The sequence below is a fragment of the Prionailurus viverrinus genome, chromosome B1 (genome assembly GCF_022837055.1).
Source record: "Prionailurus viverrinus isolate Anna chromosome B1, UM_Priviv_1.0, whole genome shotgun sequence".
NCBI lineage: Eukaryota > Metazoa > Chordata > Mammalia > Carnivora > Felidae > Prionailurus > Prionailurus viverrinus.
Window position 1 is genome coordinate 113,996,148 of NC_062564.1, and position 17,015 is coordinate 114,013,162.

Genomic DNA, 17,015 nt, shown 5'->3' on the forward strand with positions numbered 1-17,015 from the left:
ATTAGATCATTCAAATGTAAGACTGTACACTAAATAAAAATAAAATCGTTGTATTTTTCCCAAGTAGTGATTTTACAGAATTAAAAAAAATTTTGTTTATTTATTTTGAGAGAGAGAGACAGAAAGTTGGGAGGAGCAGAGATGGAGGGTGAGAGAATCCCAAGCAGGCTCTGCACTGCCAACACAGAGCCCAATGCGGGACTCGAACTCACGAACCGTGAGATCGTGACCTGAGCCCAAACCAAGAGTCAGACGCTTACCGACTCTTGGTAAGAGTCAGACGCTTATTGATCTCGGCTTGGGTCACGATCTTACGGTTCGTGAGTCCGAGCCCCACATGGGGTTCTGCACTGACTGCACAGAGCCTGTTTCGGATTGTGTCTCTCCTCCTCTCTGCCCCTCCCCGGCTTGTGCATGCACCCTCTCAAAATAAAGACATAAAAAAATTATTTAAAGGTTATCTCCAATTCTTGACTTACAAATTTAATTCCAGGACTATCTATATCTATCAATCTATCGATCTACCTATCGATCTATATATATCTACGTAGAAATATATAGATCGATAGATCTGTATTTTTTAATTTGAGGGATGAGTAGTTTAGAAGGTACAGATAACAAGAGATATTATGAATACTGGCTATTAAATGAGCATGCACTGAGCAATGGAAAGAGATTTTTACCAAAACTTTTCCTCTAAAATTACTACGAAAAATCAAAAATCTAGTAAACATGTTGAAAGCTACCATCTGAACAAAACTAAGGAGTCTGCTGGTAGGCCAGAGATAAAAGCTGCCTGAGACATGTATGGTGTGGAAGACTTAAAAGTACAGGCTCCAGTGTCAAACTTCTGGATTCATACCTTGGTTTCTCCACTTTCTAACAGTGTATACCTGGGCAAGTAACTAAGCACCTCTGTTTTCTCACCGGAAAGATGGAAAAGATGAAAGGACGAATACCATATTGAATCTTCCATTTTTAAGGAGAAGCTTTTTTTTTTTTTACAAGTGCCTCAAGAAGCTTAAAATTCTTTATCAGTCTTCACCTTCCTAAAAGTCTACTTTCTTTTATGTTCTTGAAAGTTGAGCTTGATATCAGACTGTTTTCTTTAAAAACACACACTCAGAGAGTGAACAGAAATAACACCGCTATTGAAAACTATTATTTTACTATCTCAAAGTCATTTAAGACACTTCCCCATACCCATTAAAAGCTATCCTCATGTAGAATACAGGAGTCGAGAACAAAACCCTAGGATATGAAATCAGCATCACACTGGTCAACATTTTCACTGAGCAAAGCACGGTACACAGAAGTCTATTGAGGACCAAGATTTAACTTGTATTTCCCCCATACTAAGTTCCGGCTCCCAAATAAGACCAGCTAGAAGATGTTGTATCTGCATTAAAGTACCTTAGCAAGATCTTCTTTTAACTTGTTGTACTGCACCACATCAAAATGCTGTTGCTTTGATTTCTTATGGAAGAAGTGAAGAAACTGCCTACTCTTAACAGCTGAGTAAGTATAATCCTAAAAGGAAAAACAAAAAAAGAACATGTTTTAAATGAACATAATGTCTCTGCAAGAAAGATACTTGCCTTAGCAACACTAAAGCAAAAGGCGGCAGATGAGTAAAATATTTGCAGTGGCCAACAGAGCAAGCATAAGGCAACACGAGTTAAACATTTTGTCTTGCTTGAGATCAGCTGCTGCTTTCAAAAGCAAGCAAGCTGAGAAAAGAAATCACACATATTGGGACAGAAAGGAGCAAAAGAAACTGTTTTGGCAAAATAGTCATGTAATAAAGCTAAAGTTACTGAGTGTTTTTGCAATACGTATTCAATTTTATTTATAAAATAAAGACAGAGAAAAAAGTTTGATGTGTTTATCTCAATAGAGAAATTTGTGGGGGAGCCTGGGTGGCTCAGTCAGTTAAGTGTCCGACTCTTGATTTCAGCTCAGGTCATGATCTCACAGTTTGTGAGTTCGAGCCCCGCATCGGGCTCTGTGCTGATGGCTGGAGTCTGCTTTGGATTCTCTCTTTCCCTCTCTTTCTCTGCCCCTCCCCTGCTCTCTCCCTCTCTCTCAAATCAACTTAAAAAAAAAAAGAAAAGAAATTTGTGGGCTGTACTATTTCCCTATAGAGGTTATAGTTTCTCCATGCTGTATACAAATCTCTATTCTCATGAAAAGCAATAAAATTTATCAGCTGATAAAAACTCAGAGAGCAATTCAGTAAATAAAAAGGATTTATCACTCATTATTTGAGTTGCAGAAAAAATTATTTGCAAAACATGTCCTAAACTTACCATTTTCCTAACAAACTACTCACCTGTCGAGTGACTATAAAGTATGCAAAAAAGACCATGGAATTTGCAAATGTGATGAAGTATGTCACTGGTTCCATAATATCCCAGGAGTACACCCACCAAGTGAGCCAGGCCAACGCCCCGCCCTGAACGGATAGCAATGCTAATCCAGCCCACAAAAGTCCACTGGTTTTGGCTTCTGAGCGAGCTTCGATTCCAGCCTTTATCTGAAGGGGAAAAACGGCTTAGTTCAATTTACAGTGCACCAACGTAAGAGGAAATAAAAGCAGAAGGAACAAAAGTAAAATAGTATGTATCTGCACCACTTTAAAGAGGTCTGATTTAGGAACAGGTTATGAAACATACACATTAATGAGTGATCACTTATTTCTAAATCAGCTCATTAATGAGTCACTTTTTAAATTATAAAGGTTGGGGCGCCTGGGTGGTGGCGCAGTCGGTTAAGCGTCCGACTTCAGCCAGGTCACGATCTCGCGGTCCGTGAGTTCGAGCCCTGCGTCGGGCTCTGGGCTGATGGCTCAGAGCCTGGAGCCTGTTTCCGATTCTGTGTCTCCCTCTCTCTCTGCCCCTCGCCCGTTCATGCTCTGTCTCTCTCTGTCCCAAAAATAAATAAACGTTGAAAAAAAAAAAAATTAAAAAAAAAAAATAAAATAAAATAAATTATAAAGGTAATACCTACTTGTAGGGGGAGAAATTAAATAGTATAGAAGGGTATACGATGAAAAACTCAAGACGTTCTCCTCTGAAACCTAAAATTACATGCCTATTTTCTCTGACCCAGCAATTTCACTTCTAGGAATGCAGCTTATAGATATACTTGTGCACGCATGGTTCATTACAGATTCTTAAGGGTAAAAGAGTGACAATGATCCATATATCTATATATCCAAGCTATTACGTAGCCATAGTGAGGAAGCTCTCCATGTACATAGATGGAGATCTTTCCAGGATACACCGTTAGTGAAAAAAGGGAAGAATAATATGTAATAGCATATGCCCTTTTCTGAAGAAAGGAACAAGATAATTTATTTGTACTTGTGGATATACAGATAAAGGAAATCTAAAATGACTCATGGGTGGGGGGATATGCTAGGAGGAGGAAAACCTCCCGCTGGTCACCTTTTTAGATTTTTAAATCTTGATACAATATATCACCAACTTTTTAAAAAATAAAAATGTGGGTACACAATCCAACAAATAAAAAGTCTCTCTGCCAACCCCTCGATACATGGGCACATGTATCTTAGAGGACGCAGTTAAAAGTTTCTTTTATTTCCAGAAACTTCCTATTCAGATACAAAGATACACAGCCACCCACCCATTTTTAAAAATCGCAAGTGGGATCCAAGGTTTAAAAGATGCCGTTTCTTCCCTTAAATTAAAAGGTACAGACTCCTGCCTGTTCTTCCCCCAAAAGTTATTTTTTTCTCCACCAGTGATTACCTTCAGATGTGAGGAGGCCATCGCTAACCTCTGGCTGTAAATCTGTTAAGCAGAGCTGCGGCCCGGGGCCTATTCGCCTCCAAAAAGAAACTGGTGGTGCTACAGCTAGTGCATCCCCGCACCCACTCTACTCATTTACAGAGACACCGGGGCCTTGGAGAGGAAGCACAGCACAGAGTTAAAGATGGCGGCTCCAGCCGGGCCACCGGAGTTCATGTTCTGGCTCTGCCATGTATCTGCCACGTGCGCTGGCGGCCCCAGTTTCCTCATCTCGAGAATGGCAAAGATAACACTACCAAAGGCGCAGGCTCATGAGGATCAAAGGAGAAAATGAGCGTACGTGGAGCATTCGCAAAAATGCTCACGTGGCACGCACTCAATCGACTCAACCGTGATGCTTCCTAACCTGTTCAAGAGGCTGCAGCTGTCCCCTCAGGTGGTCAATTTTCTCCAGTAAATGGTGCTCTCTCTTTTTCTGAAACTCTTCTAAATGCAAAGCTGTAAACAGTCTGTGAACCAAGGATTTCACATTTTCCATGTCGGCGGCATGCTCCATACTCAGTTTTTCTGAGAAGAGACAAGGGAAACATAGGCAGTCACCACATTTTTTTCCTTCAGGGTCTCTGAGTGTAGGGAACCAAATCTGAGTGCCTGTGGCTGGCCACCTGGGCACTCCAGCTCCGAGGGAGGCATTCGGTATTGGCCTTTCTTCCCGTCTCCCGTGATTCCTTTGGTCTCTCCCACAGAAAGACAGTCTGGGATGATAAATTACCAGACAGTAGGTTTAAAATTCATTATGTTTCGGTCTTTTCTTTTTTTCTTTTGTAATAGGACTTTGCTGTTTCTTTAAAAATCTTCATACAGGAAAAGTAAGGTATCCGTCTACCAGAATCCAGGTGAAGGCCTCACCTCAGTTTGTAACCCTTTATAGTTTATGGACTCATCTCTATACCTGAGTTCAATCTAAGATCCCTCCCCTCAAGCCCCAACCATCTATCCAAAAGTTATTTTAGGATCCACAGGGGAGGGGAGCTGGGGTACTAACGTGTAAACAAAAGTATGATATACATTTGAAAAGTAAAGTGTAAGTTTTTTTCAACAAGATGCAGATCTGAAAGGAGGTTCATACGGAGAACGAGTTTTAATAAAGTTCTTTTGCTTATAGATTTCTCTTGATTCTGCCGCCTCTGTGGATCTGTAAGCTCCCACACGGCTGGGCTGTGATGCCCCTTTTCTGAGGGTTATACTTGTTCCCCAGCACTGGAAGAGAACTGGAGGTGGGGGACAGGCGAGAACAAGCAGACGGACCCGCCCACCAGCAGCACACTCGAGGAGCCAGGGAGGTTTATGACTGTGGAGAGTCAGGACCAGCCCAGTGAGTCTCCAGGGCCTGCCAGCAGAGTCCTCGAGTTACTTCCCTCCCATTTCCATCCACCACCTTCAAAACTCTGTTGTGGTCTTTAATCCCTTCTACATTCCAAACTAAAGCTGCCAAGAAGAAATGAAAAGTAGAAGTTCCCTTCCAGGCTTCTGAGCTTTGCAGAACAGTCAGAGCCCTTTTGTTTTGAGGAAGAAAGTACTGACATTTAAAAGGTCTGCATACAGAGGAAAGGTACAGATGGGGTACAATTCTGTCCCAAGCTGTGGAGTGTATCAGGGGCAAACAAGGCCAGACACTAAATAAAGTGACATGGATAGATTTTATTCAGTAACTACCGCAATAAGGAAGAGAGCCCAGGGTGAACTCAACTCAGTCAACTTCTATCTGTGGAGAGGTGGCTGGGCGTTTGCAGGGAGGGAGGGGAACACCAGGGGCTTAAGCTAGCAGAGTCCAGGAAGTGGAAATCCACAAAAACTGGGCATGGAGATGGCTGGTTAAGGTGACTAGGCCATTTGGGTTGTTGGCTGGCACTTATTCAAAAGAGAAACAAACAAAAGGCAGTGTACAAGTCAGGGCAAGGCACCCACCGAGCCGGGACTGAGAGCAAGAGTCACTTCCTTGAACGTCTGCATGTCAAAGAGTAGTTTCTCGGGTCCCTGAGAAAACAGTTCTGAGAGACAGAAGCTGTACACTTCCAAGGTGTAGAGAAAGGATTCCAAGCTTTCTCAAGTAACTGCTAGAAGAGGGGGTTCAGGGACCGATCTGCCTATGGCCAGGTTTTCCCTGAGCAAACAGGGAGTTCTCCGGGCACTGTTGCGCTTTCTCATGCAAGCATTTTAAGAGGGCTGTAGTCATAATCCTAGGGATACGGGCTTAAGTTGTTAGAAACTATGCTGGTGTTTGTTCAAGTCTCTCAGGGTGGGAGGAGTGGCGGGGTATTTGGGGAGAACAGAATCATTTGTGTAGACAATCTGCAATTTTTATAGGCCGAGCTTGAGGTCTAGTCAAGAAGAGGGCTCAGAGGAGCCTGACCAAAGTTTGGTCAAAGAGAGAGTCTGTCGAGTAACACAAAATGTTCATCTGAGTCCAATGACAAGCGACAGTCTTTCAGAAATGGCACCAAAGAATTCGTATGCTGTATTACCAATTTAAACATTTCTCTGTGGCATCTCCTAACAAAAACCAAAAATAAGAGACTATTATTCTTTTTTCTTCAGAAGCTCTTTATTCCTTTTGTATGTGTCGTGAATGTGGGTTTCATTTTCATATCCTGAATTTTCAAATCCAAATTTGCTAATGCTTTAGAAAAGAAATGGAATTCAAATACATTGAAATCCCAAACTGATAACTTTACAAACTTAATTTTCTATAAATCCAGCATAATTCCTCTATCATTTTCCTTCCAACCGTACCCACTGTGCCCGTTAGTTTAATTCACACGGTGAGACCAAGTCGGATTCGATGTTCAGTGAGACAGCCGGTAAACCCGAGGGCAAAGAGATGTGGGGCACCAGGCCTCACACTTCCAAGGTCGGCCCTGCCCCCAGAGCTCAATCCCAGCAAACAGCCCCTCCAGGCAGGCAGAGAGCTCTCCTCCCAATGGGCTGGCAGGAGGGAGGCCATAATTTAGTCTACTTGGACCTAAAGTCTATGTGACATGTTGGGGTTTGCAGGAGGGAAGGTCAAGTAGAACAAAGAGATGCCCTGAAAACACTTATTTCCACTTGTGCTCTCAAATACTCAACCCAGAAAGCGGAAGACCTTTCAGAGTGCTGGCAACTCACTGGACAGGAAATTTCCACTTTCGTATTTCTCAACTTTTGCCATCCTTCTCTCTTTGGAGTTAAATACTGCCCTGATCTTTAAAAAGAATTAACACAAGGAAGTTCACAATTGTTGAAATGACAGATTCATTTTAATTTCTCTATACTAGTTTGTATTTGCAAATCCCATAAACTTTTCAAACATACCATTAAAATTTTTTTAAATATATATTTTTCTTCAACGAATCTTCAGAGAAATGGCTGACACCGATGCTGGGGTACAAGATCAGCCTAGATCATCTAGTTATACCAGAAAGCTTGAAATACAAATGGGGGTGGGGCGCCTAGGGTGCTCAGGTGCTCAGGGTGCTCAGCCTGAGGGTGGCTCAGTTGGTTAAGTGTCCCACTTTGACTCAGGTCATGATCTCATGACTCGTGGGTTCAAGCTCCACGTAGGGGCTCTGTGCTGACAGCTCAGAGACTGGAGCCTACTTCAAATTCTGTCTCTCTCTCTCTCTCTCTCAGTCCCCCCCATCCCCACTTGTACTCTCTCTCTTTCAAAAATAAATAGACATTAAAAAATTTTTTTTTAAATGGGGGCAAGTCACAAGGATATGGGAGCCAAGGTGTTGAAACTGTATTAGAAAATGATTAGTGACAGCCCCCTGTGTCCTTGTGACTTACTCTCATTTTTTTGTTGTTGTTATTAGCATTTTTTTAATCTAAATCCCCTCCCCCCACCTTCCCACTCTCACTCACACCTACTAATTCTTGGCTGATGCAGAATTTAGAGAATCTGGCTATAATATGATGACTTTTTGATTCCAGCAGCACTCCCACATTTACCAGTCAGCACTTAGCACTCTAACTATAAAACAAGAGCCTTCCCTTATTTATTGATCTGTTTTTGTCATCTATTTATTAAGGCAGAGATTTATTAATTCCCTCCTTCTGTGCTCAAGAGTCTGTGGTCACAGCTTACCCAGAACAGAAGTCTCTGAAGCCAATACTGGCAGGAACACTTAAACATAATGGTAGGGGCACCTGGGTGGCTCCGTTGGTCAAGGGTCTGACTCTTGATTTTGGCTCAGGTCAGGATCTCAGGGTTGTGGAATGGAGCCCTGCATCTGGCTCTGTACTGAACATGAAACCTGCTTAAGATTCTCTCTCCCTAAGAGGAGCCCTTTTGCAACTGCTGGTGGGAATACAAACTGGTGCTACCACCATTCTGGAAAGAAATATGGAGGTTCCTCAAAAAATTAAAAATAGAACTACCCTACAACCTAGCAATTGCACTACTAAGCATTTATCCAAGGGATACAGGTATGCTGTTTCAAAGGGGCACATGCACCCCAATGTTTATAGCAGCACTATCAACAATAGCCAAAGTATGGAAAGAGCCCAAGTGTCCATCGATGGATGAATGGATAAAAAAGATGTGGGGTGTGTGTGTGTGTGTGTGTGTGTATGTGTGTATGTATACACACATACACACACACACACACACACACACACACACACACACACAAAGGAGAGAAGAATGAAATCTTGCCATTTGCAACCATATGGATAGAACTAGACGGTATTATGCTAAGCGAAGTCAGTCAGAGAAAAATATATGACTTCACTCATATGAGGAATTTAAGATACAAAACAGATGAATAAGGGAAGGGAAGCAAAAATAATATAAAAACAGGGAGACAAACCATAATAGACTTTTAAATACAGAGAACAAACAGGTTTCTGGAGGAGTGTTGGGTTGGGGGGTGGGCTAAATTGGCGAGAACCATTAAGGAGGGCACTTGTTGGGATGAGCACTGGGTATTATATGTAAGTGATGAATCACTAAATTCTAGTCCTGAAACCATTATTACACTATATGTTAACTAACTTGGATATAAATTCAAAAAATAAAAATAAAACAGTAAAAAAAAAAAAAAAAAAGATTTCTCCCTCTCTCTAATCCCTCTCCCCACTTGAGTGCTCTCTCGAAATAAACAAACATTAAAAAAACAAAACAAAAAAAAAGCCACAACTGGTGAATTACTGGAGGCTCAATGCTGACGGGTTTGAGAAATAAAAACTCACACACATTTATGAGTGTTACCTCCAGGAGCCCCACCAGGTTCCCATAGAGAAGGTCAGAGATCACACATAACCTGGTGCTCAGAGCAGGGAGAAGGCAAAAAGAAACATTCTGAAACAGCGCTGAGCACTACTCTGCCCACAGCACAGACTCTACCAGAGCCTTATCTTGCTTGGAAGAAGGGTCATGAGCCAACTCCCGCTCAATCTAGCCTTCCTTTCACACATACGGGAAGGAAAAAATAAAAAGGCCAAGAAACTCTTCTGAAGGTTGCAGCCTAGGAACTGCAGCCCAATAAAATACCAGAGATTCAATCTTAAGTTTATAGAAGGCTACTCCACCCACCCCCAATACCTTTCCACCACGTCAACAGGGCTACAATGCTGTGCAAGGCACAGACCCTAAGAAAGAATTTCTAGGGAAACTCAAAGGCAACAGGGAAGAGAAAAACAAGGACACTAGAAGAAACTCAAGCCTCTGATACCTCCAGCTACAGTAAACAGTAAACCATCTCTTAGCCAGAGACACGTAAAACCTCACACGAAAGACGTACATGCTTCAGTTTCTACCACCCAACACATCGTGTCTGGCTTTCAACAAAAAATTGTAAGGCAAGGTAAAAACCAAAGATATAGAAAAAAACTTTGAAAGGAACCCGAGGAAAGGTGTTCACCTTACCTACAGAAGAGCAAAAATAAAAATTACGTCGGACTTCTCCCAGAAACTATATAAGCAGGAAGGAAACAAAAACTTTGTGTTGAGAGTGACAAAGGAAATCTTTAACTTAATGTCTTGGGCCCAATACTCTGATGTTTACCAAGGTCAAAATAACTCGATAAAACCTCAAAGCAAGGGCTCTATTTCTGCCCTGAGCACACATCGTACATCTGCTTCGTTAAAGACAATGAGCCGAAAAGACCATTCTGAACACAAAAGAAAAAGGAAGAAATCCCTGTTTCCCCTAACATGAAAGTCCTACAGCCCCACATATACTAGAAACTTAAGGTCAACAACTTTCTGAAATGTCCTTTGTCTAATGATTTGCAACGTTTTATGTAAAAAAAAAAAAAAACAAAAACAAAAACCCAACAATGTAAATAACCCTGCACCAAACATTCTTCCGCCAGAGCTCCCTCTGCTATGTAACCCAGGCAGCTGTCCTAACTCGGACGGGAATAAAACTCTCTTCTGTTCTTTTGGAAATTCTAAAAAGGGTGTTCGTTTTGTGTGCACACGAGAAAAAACACACAAACCTGGAATTCTGTATCTCACCAAATTATCCTTCAAAAGTGAAGGAGAAATGAAGACTTTCTCAAACAAAAATTGTGAGAATTTGTTGCCAGTAGACCTACCTTGCAAGAAGTGTTAAAAGGGAAAGAAGATGATATTAGGTCAGAAACCTAGATCTATACAAATAAAGGAATTCAACATTAAAGGAGGAATAAGGGAAGATAAAATTAAAATTTATTTTTCCTTTCTCTTATTAATTGGTCTACCAAACAGTCCGTTCAAAATAATAGCAGTAAAAATATACTCAATGATTACAGCTTATATATGAGTGAAATGAATGACAAGGGATGGGAAGAAAGAATTAGAAACACATGATTATTACAAGGTACTTGTAATGTCTGTGAAACAGTGTATCTAGTGTTATTTGAAAGTGGATTTAAGGGCTCCTGGCTGGCTCAGTTTGTAGAGTGTGAAAATCGGGAGTTGTAAATTCAAGCTCCATAGTGGGGACAGAGATTACTTATAGAATAGAATAGAATAGAATAGAATAGAATAGAATAGAATAGAATAGAATAGAAAAGAAAAGAAAAAAGAGGAAAGGAAAGGAAAGGAAAGGAAGAAAGAGGACTTGGATTAATTGTAAATGTATATTGCAAAATCTAGGGCAACCATTAAAAAAAGTAAAAAGGCATCACTGATATGCTACAAAAGAAAATGGAATCATAAAATGCTCAACTAAAACCACAAAAGGCAGACAAAGACTGGAAGACAAAATTAAGAATAAAGGGTCAAAAAATAGACAATAAAAATATGACAGATATTAATCAAATATAGCAATAATCACTTTTAAATATCAATGGGCTAAATCACCAGTTAAAAGACAGATTCGACTAGATTAAAAAACAAGGCCTGGGGCACCTGGGTGGCTCAGTCCATTAAGCGTCTGACTCTTGACTGTGGCTCAAGTCATGATCTCACAGTCCTGGGATCAAGCCCCTTATTGGGCTCTGCGCTAACAACACGGAGCCTGCTTGGGATTCTCTCTCTCTCCCTCTCTCCCTCCCCCACTCACGTGCATATTCTCTCTCTCTCAAAATGAACAAACATTAAATAAACATTTTTTTAAATTGAAACTTTTTTTAATGTTTATTTTGAGAGAGAGAAACAGAGCATGAGTGGGAGAGGGGCAGAGAGAGAAGGAGACACAGAATCCGAAGCAGGCTCCAGGCTCTGAGCTGTCAGCACAGAGCCCAACGCAGGGCTCAAACCCACAAACCATGAGATCATGACCTGAGCTGAAGTCGGACACTTAACCAACTGAGCCACCCAGGTGCCCCTAAAAAATTTTTTTTTAAAACAAAAACAAAGGCCCAACTACAGGTTGTCTACAAGAAATCCTCTTTAAATATAAAGACACGTATTTCTTTTTTCTGTTTCTTTTTTCGAGAAAGAGAGACAGAGTGCGAGTGGGGAAGGGGCAGAGAGAGAGGCAGACACAGAATCCGAAGCAGGCTTCAGTCTCTGAGCTGTCAGCACAGACCCTGACGCGGGGCTCGAATTCACGGATGGGGAGATCATGACCTGAGCTGAAGTCAGACGCCCAACCAACTGAGCCACCCAGGCGACCCAAAGACGTGTATAGATTAAAAGTAAAAGGAGGAAGGAAGATGTATCATGCTAACACTAATCAAAAGCAAGTTGGAAGAAAAATAACAACGGTGTATGGATGGATATTAACTTAGACTTCTAACAGTGATCATTTTGCAATATATATAATACTAAATCGTTACGCTGTACACCTGAAACTAATATATATTATAGGATACAAATTTTATATAGATATTTAAATGAAACTATTATAGGATATAAATTTTATATATATACATATACGTGTATAAAGGAAAAAGAAAGCTAGAGTAGCTATGTTAATTTCAGACACAGCAGACTTCAGAGTAAGGAAAGTTGTCGCGGATAAAAAAGGCATTACATAATTACATAACAGAGTCACTAAGAAAACACAGCAACCCTTAATGCTTAGTAATTAACAACAAAGTGTCAAAATATGAAACTGACAGAACCACAAGGAGATAAGAAATCCAGTAATAGTTGGAATCTTTAATACCTATTAGATATGGAGCAATCTAGCCAACAAAAATATCATCAAGGACACAGCTAAACTCAACAGTACTATCAATCATACAGACAGAATTAACATCTATAGACTATTTCATCCTAAAACAGAAAATACACATTCTTCTCAAGCTCACATTGAACATTCACCAAGATAAGCCTCACTTGGGGCCATATCCAAAACAAATGCAAAAGAATATAAATCGTACAATATATGCTCTCAGACCACAATGCAATTCAAATAGAAATCAAAAAGATGGCTAGAAAATCTCAAAATATTTGGCAATTAACACACTTCTAAACAATACACGGGTCCAAGAAAAAATAAAGAAAAATTAGACAATATTTTGAACTACATGAAAATGAAAACACAACTTACCAAATTTGTAGGATGAAACAAAGCAGTACTCAGAGGGAAATTTATAGCACTGAATGCATATATTAGAAAAGAAGAAACACCTAAAATCACTAATCCAAAGTTTCCACTTGGAAAAAAAGCAAATGAAATGCAATGTAAGCAGAAGAAATAAAAATCAAAGCAGAAATCATTGAAATTGAGAACAGATAATCAATAAAGAAAATCAATGAAACTAAAAGCTATATCTTTGAAGAAACCAATAAATTTGATAAAATCCTAGACAGGCCAACAAAAAAAAGAGAAGACACAAATTACTAATATCAGAAATGAAAAATAGGACATCATTATGGATCCCAGGAACATTCAAAGGATAATAAAGGAAACTATGAATAACTCCTTGCTTGCAAATTTAATAACCCAGATTAAATGGACCCATTCGCTGAAAGACACAATCTGCCAAAACACACACAAGAACTACTAGACAATCTGAATAGGCCTGTATCTATTTTAAAATTGAATCAATAATAACCTTTAAAAATGCAAAGCACTAGGCCCAGATAGGTTCACTGGTGAATTCTACTCAAATTCTACTCAACATTTAAGAAGAAATTATACTAATCCTCTACAATCCTTTCCAGGAGATAGAAGCAGAGGGAATAATTCCTAACTCATTCCATGTGGCAATTACCCTAATGCAAAAATCGAACAAAGACATTACAAGAACATTAAAGACCAATATCGCTCATAAACAAAGATGCAAAAATCCTCAACAAAATATTAAGTTGAATCCAACAATGTATAAAAACAATTATACACCATGATCAAATGGGATTTATTACAGAAATGGAAAGTTGGTTCAACTTTTCTTTTTTTTTTTATTTTTTTTTTTATTTTTTAAAATTTTTTTTTTTTTCAAAGTTTATTTTATTTTTTGGGACAGAGAGAGACAGAGCATGAATGGGGGAGGGGCAGAGAGAGAGGGAGACACAGAATCGGAAACAGGCTCCAGGCTCTGAGCCATCAGCCCAGAGCCTGACGCGGGGCTCGAACTCACGGACCGCGAGATCGTGACCTGGCTGAAGTCGGACGCTTAACCGACTGCGCCACCCAGGCGCCCCTCAACTTTTCAATTAAAGCAATCCATCACACCAATAAGCTAAAGAAAAGTCACATGGTCATACCAGTAAATGCAGAAAAGCATTTGACAAAATCCAATTCCTATTCATGATGAAAACCCTAGCAAAGTAGGAATAGAGGGAGACTTCCTCAACTTGATAAAAACATCTAACATCATATTTATTGGTGAGAGACTTGAAGCTTTCCTGGTAAGACCAGGAAAAAAGCAAGGGGTCTCCTCTCACTACTTTTTTCAAAATCACACTGTAAGTTCTTGCTAATGCAAGTAAATAAAAAAAGGATATAAAAGATGAACAGATTGTGAAGAAATAAAAGTGTCTTTGTTTGCAGATGACCTGATAGTCTACATAGAAAATCTGAAAGAATCGACAAAACAAAACCGCTGGATCTAAAAAGCAATTATAGCAAAGCTGCAGGATACAAGGTTATGATATAAAAGTCAATCACTTTATCATACATCAACGAGTGGAATCTGGAAATTAAAAACACATTACCATTTACATCAGCACCTAAAAAACTGAAATACTTAGGTATAAATGTAAAAGTTATGATCAAAATCTTTATGAGGAAAACTATAAAACTCTCGTGAAAGACATCAAAGAAGAGTTTAATAAATCAAGACCTAGTCCACATTCACGGGAAGTAGGACTCCATACTGACACAATATTAGTTCTTCCCAACTTCATCTACACATTCAACACAGTCCCAATCAAGATCTCAGCAAGATATTTTGTGGATACCAACAAACTGATTCTAAGGTCAGAAGACCGAGAATGGCCAACTTGGTATGGAAGAAGAATAAAATCAGAGAACTGACACTCCTCGATTCCAAGGCTTACTATAAAGCTACAGGAGTCAAGACAGCATGGTATTGGTAAAAGAACAAACAGATCAATGGAATCAAATACAGAGCCCAGAAACAGACCCACATAAATATAGTCAACTGATCTCTGACCAAGGAGCAAAGGCAATACGATAGAGCAAAGGCAGTCTTTTCAACAAGTGGTGCTGGAAGAACTAGACATTCACATGCAAAAACAAACAAAAAGAATCTAGATTCAGACCTTATACCCTTCACAAAAATTAATTCAAAATGCAAAACTATACAACTCCTAGAACATTGGGAAAAACCTAGATGCCTCTGGGTATGGTGATGACTTTTTACATGTACCAAAGGCACAAACCATAAAAGAAATAAATGATATACTGGACTTCATTAAATTAAAACTTCTGCCCTACAAAAGACAATGCCAAGAGAATGAGAAGACAAGCCACAGGCTGGGGAAAAAATATTTGCAAAAGAGAGATCTGCTAATGAATTGTTACCCAAAATATGCGAAGCAGTCTTAAATCAACAATTTAAAAAATGGACAACCTGCTTTAAAAATGGGCCAAAGACTTGAACAGACACCTCACCAGAGAATACAGTAAGCATGTGAAATCATATGCCATTAGGCAAGTCAAGTTAAAAATATAAGCTACCATCATTACACACCCAGGAGAATGGCCAAAACCCAGACACTGACAACCATAAAGGTTGTCACGGATGTGAACAGCAGGAACTCTCACTGCTGGATGGGCATGCAAAACGGTACAGCCATTTTAGAAGAAAGTTTGTCAGTTTCTTACAAAACTAAATATACTCTTAACATACAATCCAGCAATCATGTTTCTTGCTGTTTACCCAAATGAACTGAAAACTTATGTACACACAAAAACTTGCAAATGCTATATACTATATGACACCCACTACAGAACATTCTTAAAAAAAAAAGATAAAACTATGGAGACAGTAAAAAGATTACTGGTTGCCAGAGGTTAGGGGGGAGGGAGGGATGAACAGGCAGATCACGGAGGACTTTGGGTAGTGGAATTACTCTAGATGAGACTATAATAGTGGATATATGTCATTATACATTTTTCAAAACCCAAGAGTGACCCCTAATGTCAACTATGAACTTTGAGTGATATTATATATATGATATATATAACAAATATACCACTCTGGTGCTTGATAGTGGGGAGGGCTATGGGGCAGGGGACAGAGAGAATATGGGAACCGTATACTAATCTGCTCAATCTTGCTGACAAACCTAAAACTACTCTAAAAAAAACAAAAAACAAAAAATAAAAACAAGTCTCTTTTTTTAAGAAAAGAGTTAAGCATTGTACAATACACACTTAGATTCATGATTTTCAGGCCTACTTCTAAGCCTTAATTTCAGATTAAGCATTTCAAGACCCTAAAGTGAAGTTTCAGAAGTGTAAAAACAGTATATGAGACTAAAAGCCCTGCTGGGCAACTTCTACTGATCATTCATACCCCTGCTAGAAAACCTTAGGCATCAGTTCTCCAAAGCCTTCTTGGTCATTTGGTTAATTTAAAAGATTCTTAGGCTTACTCCCTGTAAAAGTCCCACCACTAAAGGGAAATGTTAAGACAGTTGCATAGTCGTGTTTCTTACCTTTCTTAGGGCACTGAACATCATATGTTATTTTGTTAATGACAAGTTTAAAATCATTCATTAGCAAAATTTCCATTAAAGTGGTAGCTGGAATTTCACGGCCATCTGAAAGAAAATACACAAAGCAAAATTACGTCCTTGTTTTAGAACATAAGAACCATTTTCCAACATATAGAAAAATACTAACCCAGGTCCTTACAATACAGTAGTGGACATTTTCTTTTTGGGAGGCTAATACCCAATACTGTTCCCATGGGGTGGGGGGTGGGAATCCTCCCTTCTTGCTCTACCTCTGAGTACACTAGACAGCCAGAGCAGGCAGGTGCTCCCTTTTCTCACTGTCAGGGAAGCTGGGATCCAGGTGGATGTTCCTGGCGAGACTGTCTCTGCCAAGGTCATGTGAAGATTCAGGGGAGATGGAAACTCTTCACAGCAAAGCCAGAGCACAGGAGGTGTCATGGGGGGTGGGGGTGCAGATGAGTGGAGCCCATCAGGTGGATCTTAGGCTAACTTGGATTTTGCTCACATCCTCCCTCGGTTCCTGCCTTCTTCTGAGCCTGGCTTTCTGTCAAATGCCAATCTCCAGAGCTTGACACCTTCCTCTGCTCAGCCAGAGTCCATTATCTGCTACATACAGCTGTGCCCCTGAGTGGAATGTGTAAGGCACACAGGTAGCATTTAAAAGCCTACTT

The 17,015-nt window shown here is 39.9% G+C and overlaps 1 protein-coding gene across 1 annotated transcript in view; it reads right to left on the reverse strand.

Annotated features, from left to right (window-relative positions):
- MCUB (mitochondrial calcium uniporter dominant negative subunit beta) overlaps positions 1–17,015 on the reverse strand; it is a 111,887-nt gene that overhangs the window by 613 nt on the left and 94,259 nt on the right. The window contains 4 exon segments of the mRNA XM_047857594.1: positions 1,414–1,530; positions 2,333–2,536; positions 4,180–4,340; positions 16,324–16,428. Coding sequence (XP_047713550.1) covers positions 1,414–1,530; positions 2,333–2,536; positions 4,180–4,340; positions 16,324–16,428 — 587 coding nt within the window.